At 40.2% G+C, this 16,307-nt stretch overlaps 1 protein-coding gene and 1 long non-coding RNA gene across 4 annotated transcripts in view; one reads left to right on the forward strand and one right to left on the reverse strand.

Moving 5' to 3' along the window:
• The window catches only part of LAMB1 (laminin subunit beta 1), a 114,190-nt gene that overhangs the window by 86,982 nt on the left and 10,901 nt on the right, over positions 1-16,307 (reverse strand). Inside the window, exons 1-4 of one of the 3 annotated variants that reach the window (XM_069107004.1) lie at positions 7,340-7,468; positions 7,064-7,173; positions 5,719-5,894; positions 2,626-2,761 (exon numbers count right to left, since the gene is read on the reverse strand). In XM_069107004.1, coding sequence (XP_068963105.1) covers positions 2,626-2,761; positions 5,719-5,894; positions 7,064-7,100 — 349 coding nt within the window. In that variant the 5' untranslated portion in view covers positions 7,101-7,173; positions 7,340-7,468. Of the gene's footprint in view, positions 1-2,625; positions 2,762-5,718; positions 5,895-7,063; positions 7,174-7,339; positions 7,469-16,307 lie in introns of those variants that run through there. The other 2 variants (XM_069107006.1, XM_069107005.1) reach the window with 2 other exon arrangements.
• LOC138176257 (uncharacterized) lies at positions 5,901-10,589 on the forward strand. The gene is made up of 2 exons (XR_011172200.1): positions 5,901-6,776; positions 9,810-10,589. It is a non-coding gene; the product is annotated as an uncharacterized lncRNA (long non-coding RNA).

The raw sequence follows: 16,307 nt of genomic DNA on the forward strand, positions 1-16,307 counted from the left end.
GTACATAAGCTATAATATTCTCCTTCCCATTCTCCCCTTCCCTCCCCTCCCACCCCCCCAAGGGAAAAGACTAAAGAACTTTTTTTTTGGAGTCAGGGAAACATCGGAGAAACAAAGACAATTCTGGTCTTCTATAGCTCTCAAAACTTCCTTCAGACCTGCAAAGAGCCCACCACACAGGATAATTCAAAACTCCTTGTGTGCCTCAGCTACTTTCAGCATCTGGCCACAACAGCTTTAATTTATCATGCACAAGAAAAATGTTTGCTCAAGGCACCAGAAAGGAAATAAAAATAAAATTCATGAAGAAGGGCCTTAAATGTGAACTCTCAAATTATAGGGGAGAAAATCAGGTACTAGTAAAAAAAAAAATTAAACATTTCTGTAGAAATAACAAATGCTGTTTGTTTTTCTTATCTAATCTCTCATGATAGTGACCCAACCCTGCCAATCTATACTTCTTACTCCTGCTATAAGGACTTCTCTTTCCCCTAATAACTTGCAAAAATCTTCATGCATTGGCTAACTCTCCCAGGTAGCTCCAAACAAATAAGACTTTCTCCTGAGGGCTAGAAAGAATGGCAAACTAGTTCACTGTTTATTTCATGAACAAACATCAAGGGCCCTGCACTGTACTACTAAGAAGATATCCCAAATAAGAGAAAAACAGAAAAGTATTTGTGATAACCTTTTTTTTTTTTGAAGCAGTAAAACTTGAAAACATTTTATCTCTAATGCGTCTATCTCTATCCCTTCGTTTCCTCCATTAGATGGTGAGCTCCTGGAGGGCAACGACTTTTTGCCTTTCTCTGTATCCCCAGTGATCAGCACAGTCCCTGGCATAGAGAAAGCACTTAACAGATCCTTGGTGACTCAACAGGATGGAGAATGGCTGAACAAACTGGCGTACAGGACTGCAACGGAATACCACTGTGCCATAAGAAACAAGGAACATGAGGAATTGAGAGAAACTCGGGAAGCTGGCAGTAAGGAACTGATATGGAATCAGGATAAATCAAGATAAAGAGAATCAGAGAACAATAGGCCCAAAGACAATGATGTAAATGAAAACAATGTGAAAAGCAGCCAAACTCTGGAATGCTGATTAACTCTACTGACCAAACCCAGTCCCAGATAATTGATGATAAAATGCACTTCCTCCAGATACAATTAGAGTCAGGAAGAATGTAAGAGGTGGAATGTATGCCAGAAATCGTCTAGTTCCACATTTCATTTTCAAAAGGAGGAAACTGAGGTCCCGAGGAGATACTAGGTGACTGGTCCAAAGTCATACAGAACTATAAGTTATTGACAGAGTGGAACCCAAATCTTACTTCTCATCTAAAGCTTTCCTGCCCCAGGAACTCAGACTTCCAGCAAACAGGGGTCACATAACACTCAATTACAGGCTCTTTTCTTTAGGGAGTATTTTCTCTCCCATAATGATAAATTGCTATTTGGATCTCAGAGTTTCTGAGGTGTGGGGGCTGTAACACAGGGGCTTAGTTAAATCAGGCAGAGCCCAGGAGCAGTTTTGATCTCAGGAAGCCTTGTTCATGAAACAGCTTTCTTATAAGGTTTAATGTGATTTTCTTCAAGAAACAAATCCCCCCCCCAAACCAAAAAGGTACCTCTATAATCTCATTTATTGCTGCTATCCCTTTCATCATGTTTGAAATTGAAGTGCTTTTTCGTAATGGAGGTTTCTCTTCATAATAATAATTCTTCATTGTGGTAAAGCAAATAAAATGCAGTACTTGGAGTCACAAAGATCAGTTCTAATCCTTCAGAGGCTTGCTAGCAAGCCTCTCACCTCCTCTGAGCATCAGCTTCCTCATGTGTAAAATGGGGTCAATACCTCAGAGGGTAAGGGTTCCTAACCTGAAATCTGTAAACTTTTTTTTTAAATGTGACAATTTCAATATAATTGCTCATCTTATTTAATGCACTGAAAAACTCTGTTCTGAGAAGGGGTTCATAGATTTCTTCTACAACACACAAAAGAATTAAGAACTCCTCTAATGAGATAATGGGCAAAAAGTATTTGGCAAACCTCTTTGTTAATTTAAATGAAAATTATTTTTATTGTTGTTATTATGACTAAAAAATAAATTTAGCTTCTCAACATTAGTTTAAAATGCCCCAAAGAGGGTAAAAGTGCCTGAATTATCTCATCAAATTATCTAGTGCTTTCTCAGTATTAAAAATTCTAAATGAAAAGAAAAAAAAGCTGTCCTTCCAGCCACTCTTTCTCTCTCTAGCTTCCCATTTCCTATTCTTTCCTCTCTTTTCTCTTTTCCCCAAAGTCACTGTATCCATTTTAAATTGCAATGATCTGTGTAAGACTGAGGGAGGCAGATAGCATGAACTTGTTTCCCCCTCAGCCTATGAAGTATTCATTTGCTCTATCATGAAAGAGAGCTTTCTTGAAGAAAATGAAGGCTCCAGGACAGAGGAATCTGATTTTACTAAGACATGTTAGCGCTCAAGGCAATAAATCTGCCAAAGGCCATAATTACAGGACAGAGAAACCAACAAATAATTATGAACACACAGGAACCCTTCAATCCAACCAAAGGTTACCAATTTCTCTCTAAGGAACTTGTTCCCACACCAACCACATACCATTCTCAGATTGCCACCAAATCTTAAGGCGGTTTGGAGCAAATGTTGTAACCACATTTTCAATGAGATGACTATCAGGGTTGAGAGTCTCATGGTAAGGATCCTGTGAATTGCACATGAAACATTTCTTGTCCTCCTGAAAAAAAAGTTAAGTGGGCACATCAGTTGGGGTAGAATTCAATATTCTTTTCAAAAAGGCAAAGACATTAGTGACAAAAAGCCAATGTTATTTAGCACCTAAAATCATGTCTTTTTATAGCTGGTGCATTTTTAAAATCTAAATAACAGCTGAAAAGTCCTCCTCTCCTTGCAAATTAAAGTTTAAAAGTAGAACAGGACATAATTTCCATAAACTATTAATTTAATTAGAAATAAATTTCTTGGCTTAAATTTTAATCCTAACAACCTGAGAAGGCTTATTCAGTGGTACAATTCACAAACAGATTTTATAAACATATGAGCCATTTGTTAGTGATGTGATAAAAAGAATATCAATGAACAATTAAAAAATTTAAATATACATATAAGTATATATATATGTGTGTATATGTATATACACACACACACATATACACACACATATGCAGACATAGGGGACAGCTAGGTGGTGAAGTAAATAGAGTGCTGGGCCTGAAGTCAAGAAGACATCTTCCTGAGTTCAAATCTGGCCTCAGACACTTACTAGCTGTGTGACCCTGTGCAAGTCTTTTAACCCTGTTTGTCTCAGTTGACTCATCTAAAATGAACTCATGAAGAATTGGACATGACTGAACAACAACAACTTAGACATAAATACTAAGGCAGCTATATTAAAAAAAAACAACAAACTATAACAGTAATAACTTATTGGGCTCCTTGAGTTAAAGTCCTTAGGGAAGAAAACAAAATAAAGGGATAAGAAAGCATTGCCTGTAAATTCAGAGGATCTGCCTTGGAAACTTACTACTACTTATGTGACCTTAGATAAGTGAGTTCATTTTTCAGAGTTTCCTCAAAAGTGAAAAATAAGGGGGTTAGAACAGATGGCCCCTGAAGTCCTTTTGAGCTCTAGATCTACAGTCAGATGATGCTATTTTAATAAGGCCTGGAAACTTCAGAAATAATAATTACATTCTGTTCTGCCCCATTACCAAAGATTTATAGGAATAGGCAAATTAAAACTCAAAGATGTATGAAATGGTTAAGGTAACCTTAGAAAGGATCTACCACCCATAGATAACTATTACCAACGGGTTTATTCTTGGAAGGGTCAGGCATGCACCTGTAATTGAAATTAACTCCATGTTCTAGAGTGGGGCACCATTGATCCCCTTGGTGTTTAGTCATCTTGGTAGCTGAGGGAAGAGTATTAAAGGTATGAACCAAGAAGGGAGGTCTGGGGAAATATTTGTACATTTTTCTTGGTCAAATGCAGTCTCCTTGAGAGTTACTTGCCTTTCAGCAATCATATTGGTAGGAATGGTTTTAAAAATTGAAAAAAATTCACATTATTTCAAGGTTTACCATGTCAAATGTAGAGTCTGACTCTCATTTAATGCAGACTCTAATGACTGTGGAAGAACTTTAGGGAGGTCACTTTTTCTTTTAGAATGGAATGGGGATTTGATCATAGAGGCTGCCCAAGTCTACAAGAAGCTAGTTTATTTTACCATAATAAAACAAGAGATATCTCCCATGGAAACTTATTTTACCTCAAATTTGAATACTATTAAAAAAAAGTCAACATCAGTTACAGTCATTACCACGAAGTCAAGGAAATTAGTAATAGAGAACAATTACCAGAACTTAAAAAAAAGGAGGGGTTAATTATAGCCTCACTTCTAATCAGGAAGTGGTCTAGACATCTCTGTATAAACCTGGAAGCCAATGAATGGAGTCCACTTTACCACATTCTTTCAGGTCTTTGGAATGGGTTCTTTCTTCCTTTTAAAGGTTGGACTTCAGTCCGAAGTTGTTTTATCTGTTTGTCCTACTGAAGCGCTAACATAATATGTAGGTAAGGGAGGGGATTTCTAAAATTACTAGTGATAGTTCAGGATTGTATTTATTTTACATGTGAAACAAGCATCATTCACTTACTACTCTCTTAACACTCCTTTCCTTAAAAGATGATGAGAAAATTACATATTTTGTTTTTTGCAAGTTTTAAACTTTTAAAAATTTTACCTAAAAACGTGACCTCTACTGACGCAGAAACATGTTTCCCATTTCCCTGACAGAAAATTCAATAAACAGGACTCAGGGTGCAGAATGAGACATTTTTTGTACACAACCAATGAAGGGATTTGTTTTGCTTGATTATGCATATCTGTTTCAAGAATTTTTTTTCTGTTCCAATGAAAGGGGAAGAAGGGAGAGGTAGGAGAGAAAAATATATTTCCTTAAGTTAGAAATTTGGAAGTTTGAAATTTTAAGTTGAGAGCTCCTTTGGAAGCTACATTTTTTTATTCCTTGTTAGGGTGGGGTCCTTTTGTCTTCAGTCAGAGTATAGTATCTGGGATACTTTTTTTGAAAAACAAAAGATCTGGTCTGTTAAAATGAAATATTTAACTTAAGAAGAGAGAATATGAAGAAAAAAATGAGCCATCAAATACCCATGTCATCACTAGCTTGTCACCCTCTAAATATAGACTGAGTTGTAACCGATTGTAGGTTATCTTCTTCGGTGATACACCCAAGGACGGGAAAAAGTTTCTATGACATGTGGCACCAATGAAATGGCCAGTGTAGTCACCGTCCACCTTTCCCCCCTCCCAAGTCAGAGGTAAAGAGGATGGAAGAAATTACTTGAATCTACAATCTTTTTTTAGTCAAATTTCTCAATGTTTCCCAATTCAGGGAAAAGTAGGGAGGCGCAGGACCCGAGGTTAGGCTGTCTTTCCAATGGGACAGGAAACATTAAGCGGATGCAACTGTGCAAACACATTGAGATGGGGCAAAAGGAAAGGCTTCCAGCCATACTCTCCCGAGGCCTCCCTGGCCTCCAGCTTCCTATTTAGGTAACTGGCTGGCGCAGGAAGTCTGGCCCTTTCGGTCCCTTGGACCACGGGGTGCCCAGCTCTGCCGGCCCCGCCCGGCAGATCCCCAGCTCACCTGGAGGTGGCTGACGATGCAGTAGGGCTCAGGTTTGTGCAGTCCGCACGTGGAGGTCACGGAGAGTTTCTGGGCTCGGCCAATCAGCAGGTCTCCCGTGGCTGGATAGCAGCTGCCCTCTGCACAGCCGTAACTGTACTCGGGTTCTTGGGCAAGCACGCTGGTTCCCCATAGTGCTGAGAGTGGGGAGTCAGGCCCGCGATAAGCAGCAGATGTGAGAGATGTAGAGAGGAGGAGGGGCGCACGAGAGAGTAAGACGAGATCGAGAAAGGAGGAAGATGGGGAAGGGAAGCAGCATTCGGGGAGGGCACAGGCAAGAGGGGAGAGGGAGAAGGAGTGAGGGAAAGGAGTTGAGAGGGAGGGAGGAAGAGAAAGCACCGCAGGGGTTAGGAATGTTGGGGTCCCGGGAACAGCAGAAGAGGACAGACGGACGGATGGAGAATTGAGACAGATAAGAGAGAGAAAATAAAACAAAAGATAGGCATTGAGTACCACCTTCCAAACATTCATTCACACCCCCCCTGGACCCCCGTATTCCAGTCCCTGGGGAAAAGCCCGATCCTGGGGAGTCCCAGTTCCCACCAGAAAGGATATTAATTGCAAACTCATTAATTCGGCTTGCTTACTGCAAAGCGCAGGGAAAGTACAAATTTGCGTGTGTGCCTGTGCGTGTGTGTTTCCCAGGGACGTTCCGGGGTGCACACTGGCACGGCTCCCTCCCTTTAGCCCAGAGAGGTGGGACTTCCAAGTGCTGGGAAAATGCGAAAAAGAACTTCGCAACTTTCTGGTTGCTTAACATTTCGACATAATCCAAAGGAGGAACCGTCTAGCTGCCTTTTGGTACTATCCGGAGGCGAACATCAATCGCTAATTAAAGTCATACGGGCGCCGGCTATTCCCAGGATAAAGCCTTCTTCCCTCAGCTCTAAGCAGTTTCCCAGGGAAACAGATTACAGGCGGAGGAGAGGGATCGACCTCGGGAAGGGACCTCTGTGCTCCAGCTTTCTCAGCTCCTGCTGGGTAAGGGAGCAGATCTAGGCGAGGTGAGGAGCTGAAAGGTAAGAGACACAAGCACCGGCGACCCGAGACCCAGAGCTCGGGCTACAGCCACAACCTCTCCACGCCCAGGTCCCGCCGCCTCGCGGCAGCTTCCTCAGCCAAGGGAGAGTGAGTGGCATTTGAGAACAAACGTTTAATTTCTAACCCAAATTCCTCCTCTGATTCATTTCCACTCCCAGCACAGCGCTGGCTAAAGGGTTTTTCTCCCTGCCCTTCCGCTCCCTCTCTTGCCTCCCCAATCTCCGAGCCCAAAACACACCACCAGGTACTACCACTCAAGAATTACCTAGGAAACCGAAAAGGTGCACCTGGAGTAATCCCATCTCCTCCCTTCTGCCGGAGCGGAACTGCAGAAGAGAGAAGGGAAAAAGCCGCCTGTGGATCCGCCTGCTTTCTCTGCAGAAGTGGGGGGAAGCAGATGACAAATTAAATGATCAGAGTGGTGGGGGGAAAGGGGCTGCTCTTCCTTCCCCCACCCCTGCCCGCTGCTTGCAAATGGGAGGAAAAAAAAGAGAGGGGGAGGAAAAGGGAGTAAAAAGAAAGAGCACAGAAACTTTCTTACCCCAAACTCAAAGGCTTCTTCTCCCAGCTCCTTCCAGCCCCGGAGCCCAAAGAAGGGAATTAGAAAGTTTAGCCCAGGGAGGAACAGAGGGAGGCGCCTTTGCTCATGCGCACACGGTGGGAGGTGGGGGGTGAGGGGGCGGGCTGGCGGGTAGCTGAGGTCTTTGGAGAAGCAGGAGGGGTTGCAGTAGTGTTCCCACGCTGGAGTATTCCCCCTTTTGTGGTGTTGGTGCTCCTGCTGTAGGGTGGGAGGTAGGAGGGCTAGCATTTTGCACTACCTGGAGCATAGGGATTCAGATCCAGCTTGAGCGCCCTTGGGGATGCCCAAGGGGTCAAGAGAGGCGATCTGGGACCGGAATGAGTACTGTCTGGTCTAGGAGCTAGGTCCTAGGATGAGGAGGAGGGGTGGGGAGAAGACCTACCACGGACTCATCCATTTACATTTGTTAGAGGTGAGTCACTTAAAAAAAATCAACCCAAAAAAACAAACCGCTGAGGGCTAAAAACTCCCAAACAAATAACTCTCCCTGAGAGATTCCTCTTTACCTTTCTAGAGGAAAGGTGGAGCAGGGAGAGGACATGAGGTGATTTTTAAAGCAGATAAACCTTGTGTCCCATAAGACTGAGAGAACTTTTCTTCTCTCGCCCTTTTAATATCCTATCACCAAGTCCTCATGACTGATGTAGGTAGGCACCTCTGTGCATCTGTTCTTTCTATTCTCATTGACATCACCCCTCTATGGGTCTCCTTGACCATGCTTCTCTGGACTACTGCAAAAGCCTCCATCACCTGCCTTCCTTCTCCTCTCTAATATAGTCTTCGAACGGCTGCTAGATTTATCTTCTTTGTGTTAATCCTTTGTTCAGAAATCTTCTATGGCTCCCGATTATTTATGGAATGTAAAGTAAAAACTTCGTACTTGGCACTCAAGACTGTCAACAGGCTGGCGCCATCCCTTCTTCAGCCTCCTCTTGCATCTTACCCTCCATGCACTACATGCACCAGCTATTCTGGATATTCTATCCTCCTCCCTGCCCCCTATGTCTAGAATGTCCTTCTCCTTTTCACCAGATGAATTTCTGACCATCCTTAATGCACAACCCAAACACCACATCTTCCATGCAGCCAGAAATCCCTCTGTAGTTAGTGACTTTCCACTGCACACTTTAACACCTCTCCAAATTCACTTTTACGATGCTGTGTATAACACTTATTGTGGTTTTCCCCCTTCCAGACTATAAGCTTCATGAGGGTAGGACCATGTCTTAGCTACCCTTGTCTTATAGCTTCCCTCTAGTCTAGGATAGGGCTCTATGAACAGCTGGTGCTTAGTAAAAAATTGTGGAATTTGTTTCCATTTTTTAAAGGTACTATCCACTTATATCTGAAAAAAATTATCCAAATGATTTAATAAAAATATTAAACTTTCCACTCAATTACTTGGCTATTTCAGTTAAGTGGGTTTGTTAGTCCTCCCCCATTTCAGGTACTTCAATTCATTTGGATAACTATTTTATTTTCCACTTCTCTTCAACCCATGAGGACATAGCCACAGGGAAATTGCTAATAAACTGAATAAGTCTGAATTTCACTTCTCTTTGGGAAGGGTTAGGTTTGGGGATAAACACTAGACCTACTATTTCATTGGTATAACTCCCAGGAAAGGAAACTCCTTTCAGTGTAGGTCAGCACCATTTCTGCCCTTTAAGTCTCAGTTGCCTAGAGTACCAAAAAGTGGCCCAAGTTACACAGCCAGTATGTATGAGAGTCTTGATTTGAACCTCGGTTTTCCTGGTTGCAAGGTCAGTTCTTGATCTTCTTACTCTTAAAAATTCCAATTCTTTTGGATGGAAGTTCTTCTCAGAATGAAAAAGGCAGTGGGGAGGGTAGTGGGTCATGGGAAAGTCCTAATGACCAAGTACTCTCTGGAAGGACTCTGCTTGCCTACTGACCTTTAGCTTAGTCCTCAGAGTGGGTGGAAAGGAGTGAGGCTGATTTTTCTCAGTTTGCTGAATTGACTGAATTCTGCTACTTTATTCAAGGAAAGAATAAAAATTCATTTACATTTCATGTACCTTCTTTCCTCTTGTGGTGTGTTGCTTAAGGGCATTTGTGGGCAAGGTAATGTGTCTGTTTTTTCTCCAACATGAGTCAGTTTGTTTCTCTGCTCATTAATTACTCTGGGAAGATGGCCTTGAGGGGCTAATTGGTCAGTTTTTAATTGTGACTTTTTCTTCTGACCTAATTATTAAACTGCTGGGGTGGCAACTGCAGAATGGGGTGAAGGCTGGTTTAATCATTAGTCAATACAGTTAGGCTACTACTAACAGAAAAGTTTCACTCATTTGTAAATGTCCACAAGCAGCTGTCTGAAGATACAGCTAAATTAGTGATAAGATGTTGTTAATTATTCACTATATCAACACTTTGTTTCTCTCTTTATCAATGACTATTTATCGGGACACTCAAGGTATTGAATACAGAGGACCGTGTTCCAAGTAAATATGGTGTCATGGAGAGAGAATTGTTCCAAGCGTCAGGAAGGCCAGCATTCAAGCCTTGCCTCTGACAAATACTTGCCCCAGGACCAAAGATGAGTCACATAACCTTTCTATGCTGAGGCAGCTAAGACTGAAAAATGTGGACGAATGCCAAATGGGAATCTATGGAAGGAGTTTCCACACCAGGACTTCTCTATGTTGAATAAATCACAGTATTAGACTGAAACAAACAAAACAAGATCATGGCTGAATAAGAAATGATGAGCTTAATTATTTTAGAAAAACATGGAAAGACATGCACAGAATAATGAAGAACAAAATGAGCAGAACCAAGAGAACGTTGTATACTATAACAACAATAGTGTTTTAAGAAGACTGTAGGTCATTTTAACTATTATAAATGCCTACATTAACTACAAAGGACATATGAAGAAAGATGTTATCTGCATCCAGAGAAAGAATAAATAGAAGTGTGTATAGGATAATTTTACATATATATACCTATTTGTGTCTAATGGTAGCTATCTCTGGGGTGGGGGATGGTAGGGAATAAAAAAAGGAAAAAAGAAAAAAAATGTTATAGATAAAATTATATGTAATAAATTTATTATATATGTAAGTAGAGTTGCAAGTTGTACATAATAGATTTTCAGTTTCGTGTGCAATCATTTTTCATTATACTATGTTATAGAAATGCTTGTTTTATCCCATAAATTAAAAACATAAAAAATAAAAAAGATCAAAACAGTCTGATGCTCCTGAACTGGCCTTATTGATGACATCAGGATGGTGTGGCAAAAAGATTTTGCCATGGACAAGCTGCTTTACTTTTCTTGGCCTTGGTTTCCTCATGTGTAAAATGAAGAGATTGAAGTAGATAATCTCTAAAATCCCTCCAAATTCTCAATCTATAATTTTGTAAACTTTTGATCTTAAGGATTTTACATGATTTAGGGTCCCAAGGTTGTATTTTACAGTTTCTTATCCTTACATGCCTATAATCACTAGCATCTTTGTAACTAGATTTAAAGGATAAAAGAAGGCAAAAAACCTGCCCTGACTTCCTCAGAAGACCTGGAGAAGTGTCAACTTCTGGGGGTCCCTGTTCCTCATCTGTAACATGAGGGAATTGGACTAAATGATCTCCAACATCCTGTCCAGCTTCAATTATGGTCCTATCATTTGCCATGACATTGTCAGTCTTGCCCACGCTATAGTTTTCCTTCACTGCTAAAGTGATCTTTTTATTCTGAAACTTCCGTAAATCTCAGAGTTAAAAGAAGCATATGAGATAGGCCACCTAATCCAGCATGTCACACATACTTGAAAAGGTATTCTCTTACAAGACCCACAATGATACCCCTGACAAGTTCTCGTCCAGCCACCATTTGAAGGACTGCAGTGAAGTGGCCAAATCATGAATTCACCCTATTTCACTTTTAGACAACTCTAATCGTCAGAAACTTTTTTCCTTACATCATGCTTAACTCCCAATTCATTTCTCCTTAACTCTGCCCTCAGGAATCAGGCAGAATGAAATGAATCCTTCTTCTTAGGGCCACTCTTTAAATGTGTGAGGGGGAAAATCTATCATTGACATCCAGTTCCTTCCACTTATCTTCTCATGTCCTCTGGATCACCCTGTATGTGTTCAGATTTTTCAATGTCCTTCCTAAAATGTGATGTCCAAAATTGAACTAATATTCTAGATTGGGTCTGGCAGAGTAGAAACAGACTAAGGCTTTCCTCATTCCTGATACTTAAGACTAATTTCACATTAGGTTTTTTTTTTTTTTTGCCAGCCATGTGACGCTGTTCACTCGGAATGAACATACAGTCCAGTAATACTCCTAGTTTTTTATTTTCCCAAAGTAACTGTTGTCTAGCCATAACTGTACTTGTGCAATTGATTTGTCCTATCATTTAAGCTTGTTGAGATTTTAAAAATAACTGTTAGAATTCCTAGAGAGAGAGACATGGATAGTCATACAGGTAGGTAGATAGATATTTATTTTATGCTAGGCACTGTACTAAGTACTGAGAGTACAAATAAAAGCAAAACGAAAGCTACTTCCAACCCTCAGGGAGCTTACATTCTATTGGAGGAAGACAACACATAAATTAGAGCCAAAAAGGGAAGGAAGGGTTGGGAAAGTACTTATATGAGAGCAAGATAGAAAGGCAGACTGTATTTCATGAGATGGTCTGAGTTTAGAGAGACTAATAACTCTGATAGGTGGATTTTTGACTCATTTTGCTAGGAATCAGACCATTTCCCAGACGTCTCCGGGCTCTGTTGTGTGTCAGGACATAGTCCACCTCTCCCCACCCCTTCCTAGTTCCCCTTCATGCATTGTCTTCCCCCTACCGCTGTGGAATGTAAGGTCCTTGAGAGCAGGGACTTCATTGCTTCAAGTGGGGGCTTAGCCAGGCACACTTAATCAATTCACTATTGATTGATTTATCCATCATTTAACATGTTAGTTTATCCTGACTAGTTTTATGTCACCAGCAAATTTAGTAAGGCAGCAATCTATCCTTTCATCTAACTCACTCAAGTCATACCCAGGTTTTAACTAAAGCAAATTTTCTCCTAGCCATAATCTCAAAGAAGCATCCCCATTTACTGGCTCAAGTTCATTTTGGGAATGATTTTCCATATTCTTCTCTTTGAACTGAATTTCACCTCTCAGTTACAATCCATGTCCTGACAAGCAGAATGGCACAGTGGGAAGTACCCAGCATGTGAAGAAATAGAATCTGGGTTCATATCCTGCCTCTGATCCTCACTAACCTGGACAAATCCTATTACCCCTCCAGGTCTCAGTTTCCTCATCTGAAAATAAGGAAAGGCAGCATGGATTAGAGGATAGAAGGTCTGCCTTGGAGTCAAGGAGATTTGGATTCTTCTTTGGACAACTGTTGACTGTAAGAGCTCAGACAAGTCACTTCGTGCCCCCAGCAAATAGGGCTATAAATTGCTTAGCAGGTGCTGATGTGTACTGATAAAGGGAGTCTGCCCACATATAGCAATGAAATTAGAGGTCTAATTAAAAAAATGGGGATAATAATATTTAATTACTTTGTTTAGTCATTGATTGTGTATATGGTTTTCTTGGCTCTGCTTGCTTTGAGAACCCCCCCCACACACACACACACACAATCAGAAATTGAAAAATGATAAAGGAAGAGTATGTTGAGAGAAGAGACATGAGAAGACATTTCCATTCTACCCCTATCCTTTTTGCAGAGGAGTACAGTGAACATATTTTTCCAACTTTTTTAATGTATTAACCAGCTATGCTGACTTTTCCCCTTTCTCTTTTTTTTCTTTTTCTTTTTTGGAGTGGGGAGGGCAAGGAAATTGGGTTTAAGTGACTTGCCCAAGGTCACACAGCTAGTATGTGTTAAGTGTTTGAAGATGGATTTGAACTCGGGTCCTCCTGACTCCAGGGCTGGTGCTCTATTCACTGTGCCACCTAGCTTCCCCTTCCCTTCCTTTTCTTTAAAAAATACTATTATGTGTTATGGCTCTCTGGGAGCAAAAAGGGGAAGGATATCTGGGAAAACTATGGAGATATTTTAAAAAGACATCAACTAAACTTAATTAAAAAAATTAAAAAGTTAAAAATATATCTATTTATACTACCTACCTCATAAACTTGTGGGGAAAAAAGTTTTACAAATCTTAAATACAAATCAGTTATTATTATTATATTGATTTCAGTGGGTGTTACATATACATAATGAAATTATCTATGCCTTTATTACTAAAACTTCTCCAAAAGTTAGTCCATTACACAGATTTCTTTTCTTTCCCTTCTGTTAATTTAGCATAAATTTTCCTCTAACAGTGACACAATTTTTCATTTAAAAGGCTGAAGAATTCTACAACTTATATAATCGTGAGAAAGGATTGCAAACTTTTGGTTGCTACTAGATGAGAGAGGATATGGCTATTGGCTCCCTGAGGGATTCTTTTCTGTGAGAAGAAACTTTAATAGACTAGGAAGAATTTCAAAGTCTCCTTAATCCTAATACTAGAAGAACCAGGTGTGTCACCGATGCAACATTTTTAATAATTTTGCTTCGAAATAAACATTTTCATCTTATTTCTATTTTCATTGTATTATGGATTAAAAAAAATATACCCTGTCAATAGATGCATTTTGGCTTTTTGAGGTATTTTAAAATTCCTATCCTTTTAGTAGGTATTTACTCACTACTACTACAATTTACTCAATACTATTACTACAGTAGAAGTATTTCTCACTTCTAAATGGTCTGCAAAACCTTTCGCCCTAAAAAGGGAGCAGATCTATCTTTGAGGTTGATGTTTTTGTTCTTCATTCTTGAAGAGGACCATGACATCAGGGAGGTGATGCCATGACTTGCAAGTGAATTAGATTTAAGTGAGGGGGGGCTGTGCAAAGTCACCAGCCTCACTCTTTCCTCTGGAGCCATCTGGGTCCAGTGACAAGATATAGATCAGGATAATTGGTGATGAACGAATACAGTGGAAGACCGTGGCCTTTTTATATTAAGGTCTTTCCCAGGTCTCAGTTTAACTGAGGCAATGCCAATTTAGTGTTTAAGGCTAGGTAAAAAATGAGGCCAAAAAATGGCCACTTTTATCTAGTAAAAAAAAAAAAAATCTGGGAGGTGAAGATCCATAGGGTTACTGGCCAAAATAGAAACAATTGCTATTTGCATTCACTCTGAGCCAATCAGGGCCCAAATGGTAACCAAGAGGGGCTTGGCCTGGGACCTATTATTGGCTAATCAATAAGAGCCAGAGTGATTTGGGGTTAAGATAAGGTCCTTAAAAAAAATCTAGCCTATAAAACCCAAGATAATTTGTGAGGTTTTATCGATCAAAATTTACATTCCTTTGGGCAGAGCACCTGAAGGTAAAGGTATGATATCCTATGTGGACAGAGGGAGAAGAGAAAGGGAGGGAGAGGAGACAAAGAAGAAAGGGAGGGAGGAATTGCATTGCACAACTGGAACTGGCCAGTTGGGTCTTATTCTGTAGGTACAACATTTGGCAGGTGTAATCTTTCTCTTTTACACTGGACTTGGAGTAAGGAAGACCTAGGTTCAGATTATGACTTGAGTAAGTCACAACCTCTTAGAGCCTCAGTTTCTCCATCTATAAAATGTTGATAGTAATGCCTGTATTCTCAGGGTAGTTGTAAAGCCCCAATTAGATAATGTATGGATGGCACTTCGTAGAATTTAAAACACTATGACTTAATTATGAATTCTGTTAAGGCTGAAAACAATCCTGAGTGCTAGATACTATAGCAGGGGTTCTTACCTTTTTTATGTATCATGGACCCCTTTGATGGTCTGGTGAAGCCTCTAGACTCTTCAGAATAATGATTTTAAAGGCAGAAGATAACATAGGATTACAAAGGAAATTATTATATATAATTATATAAATATAATTACAATCATATTGAAATGCAGTTATCAAAATATTTTTTAAGATAAGTTCAGAGACCCCAGGTTAAGGATACCTGTACTACAATATTATTTCCCTTATTTTACAGAAGAAGAAACTGAGGCCTTCAAAGGATAACTGATTTACCCATGGGCATAAAAGTAGTAAGCTTAGAGGTGAGATATAAACCTAGGTTTGCCTCACTCCAAGTCCAGAATTCTGTCCAATATGCCACATTATCTCCAGGTACTCTCTATGTAACCTTGGACAGCACATAACCTCATTGGGTTTCATTGGCTCTCATGTGTAAAATGAAAGGGCTGGCTTTAGATGATCTCTCTGGTTTTTTCCAGATCTAAGTATATGATTCCTTGACATTAGAATCAGCAGTACAGAAAAATTCATAGACCAACAGGATTTAAACCTGGGAGGATCTTAAGAACTGAAGATTTTGGAAACTTAAAAATATATTAACCAGACCAATCCTGATTTGGCAGTAGCACAAAAGAAGAGCCTGAATCTGATTTGAGTTGTAAGGAGAGATTGAGCACTTAAAAGCAGATAACAAAACAATACACCTTTGTCAAGAAACATAGGAAGGAGCCACTCTGTTGTTCTGCTTTGCCCTGGTCAAACCAAATTGGGGATAGTGTGTTCAGTTCTGGGTGTGACGTTTTAGGAAGGACGGTGATGGACTGGAGAATGTCCAGAGGAGGGTGACCAGGTTGGTGAGGACCCTTCAGATTAAGCCATACATATGGTTTAAAGCTCTCCCCAGGGCTTTTCAAGCAAAGGCTGTTTGCATATTTGTTGGATATATTTTAGCTGGCTGGACTTCACAGCTTGTGAGATTTCATGATTCTGTGCTCAGTTTCAACATTGACTCCAGGGGGTATAATAATAGCTCAAATTTATACAATGCTTTAAGGTTTACAAAATCTTAAGCAAACATATGTTACCTCATTTGATCCTCACAACAACACTGGGAAGTAGGTGCTATTATTTTCATTTTAAAGATGAG

This window comes from Petaurus breviceps, unplaced genomic scaffold, assembly GCF_028583685.1.
Source record: "Petaurus breviceps papuanus isolate PSGF00001 unplaced genomic scaffold, PetGlider_PUasm1.0 84, whole genome shotgun sequence".
In the NCBI taxonomy this organism is placed as follows: domain Eukaryota; kingdom Metazoa; phylum Chordata; class Mammalia; order Diprotodontia; family Petauridae; genus Petaurus; species Petaurus breviceps.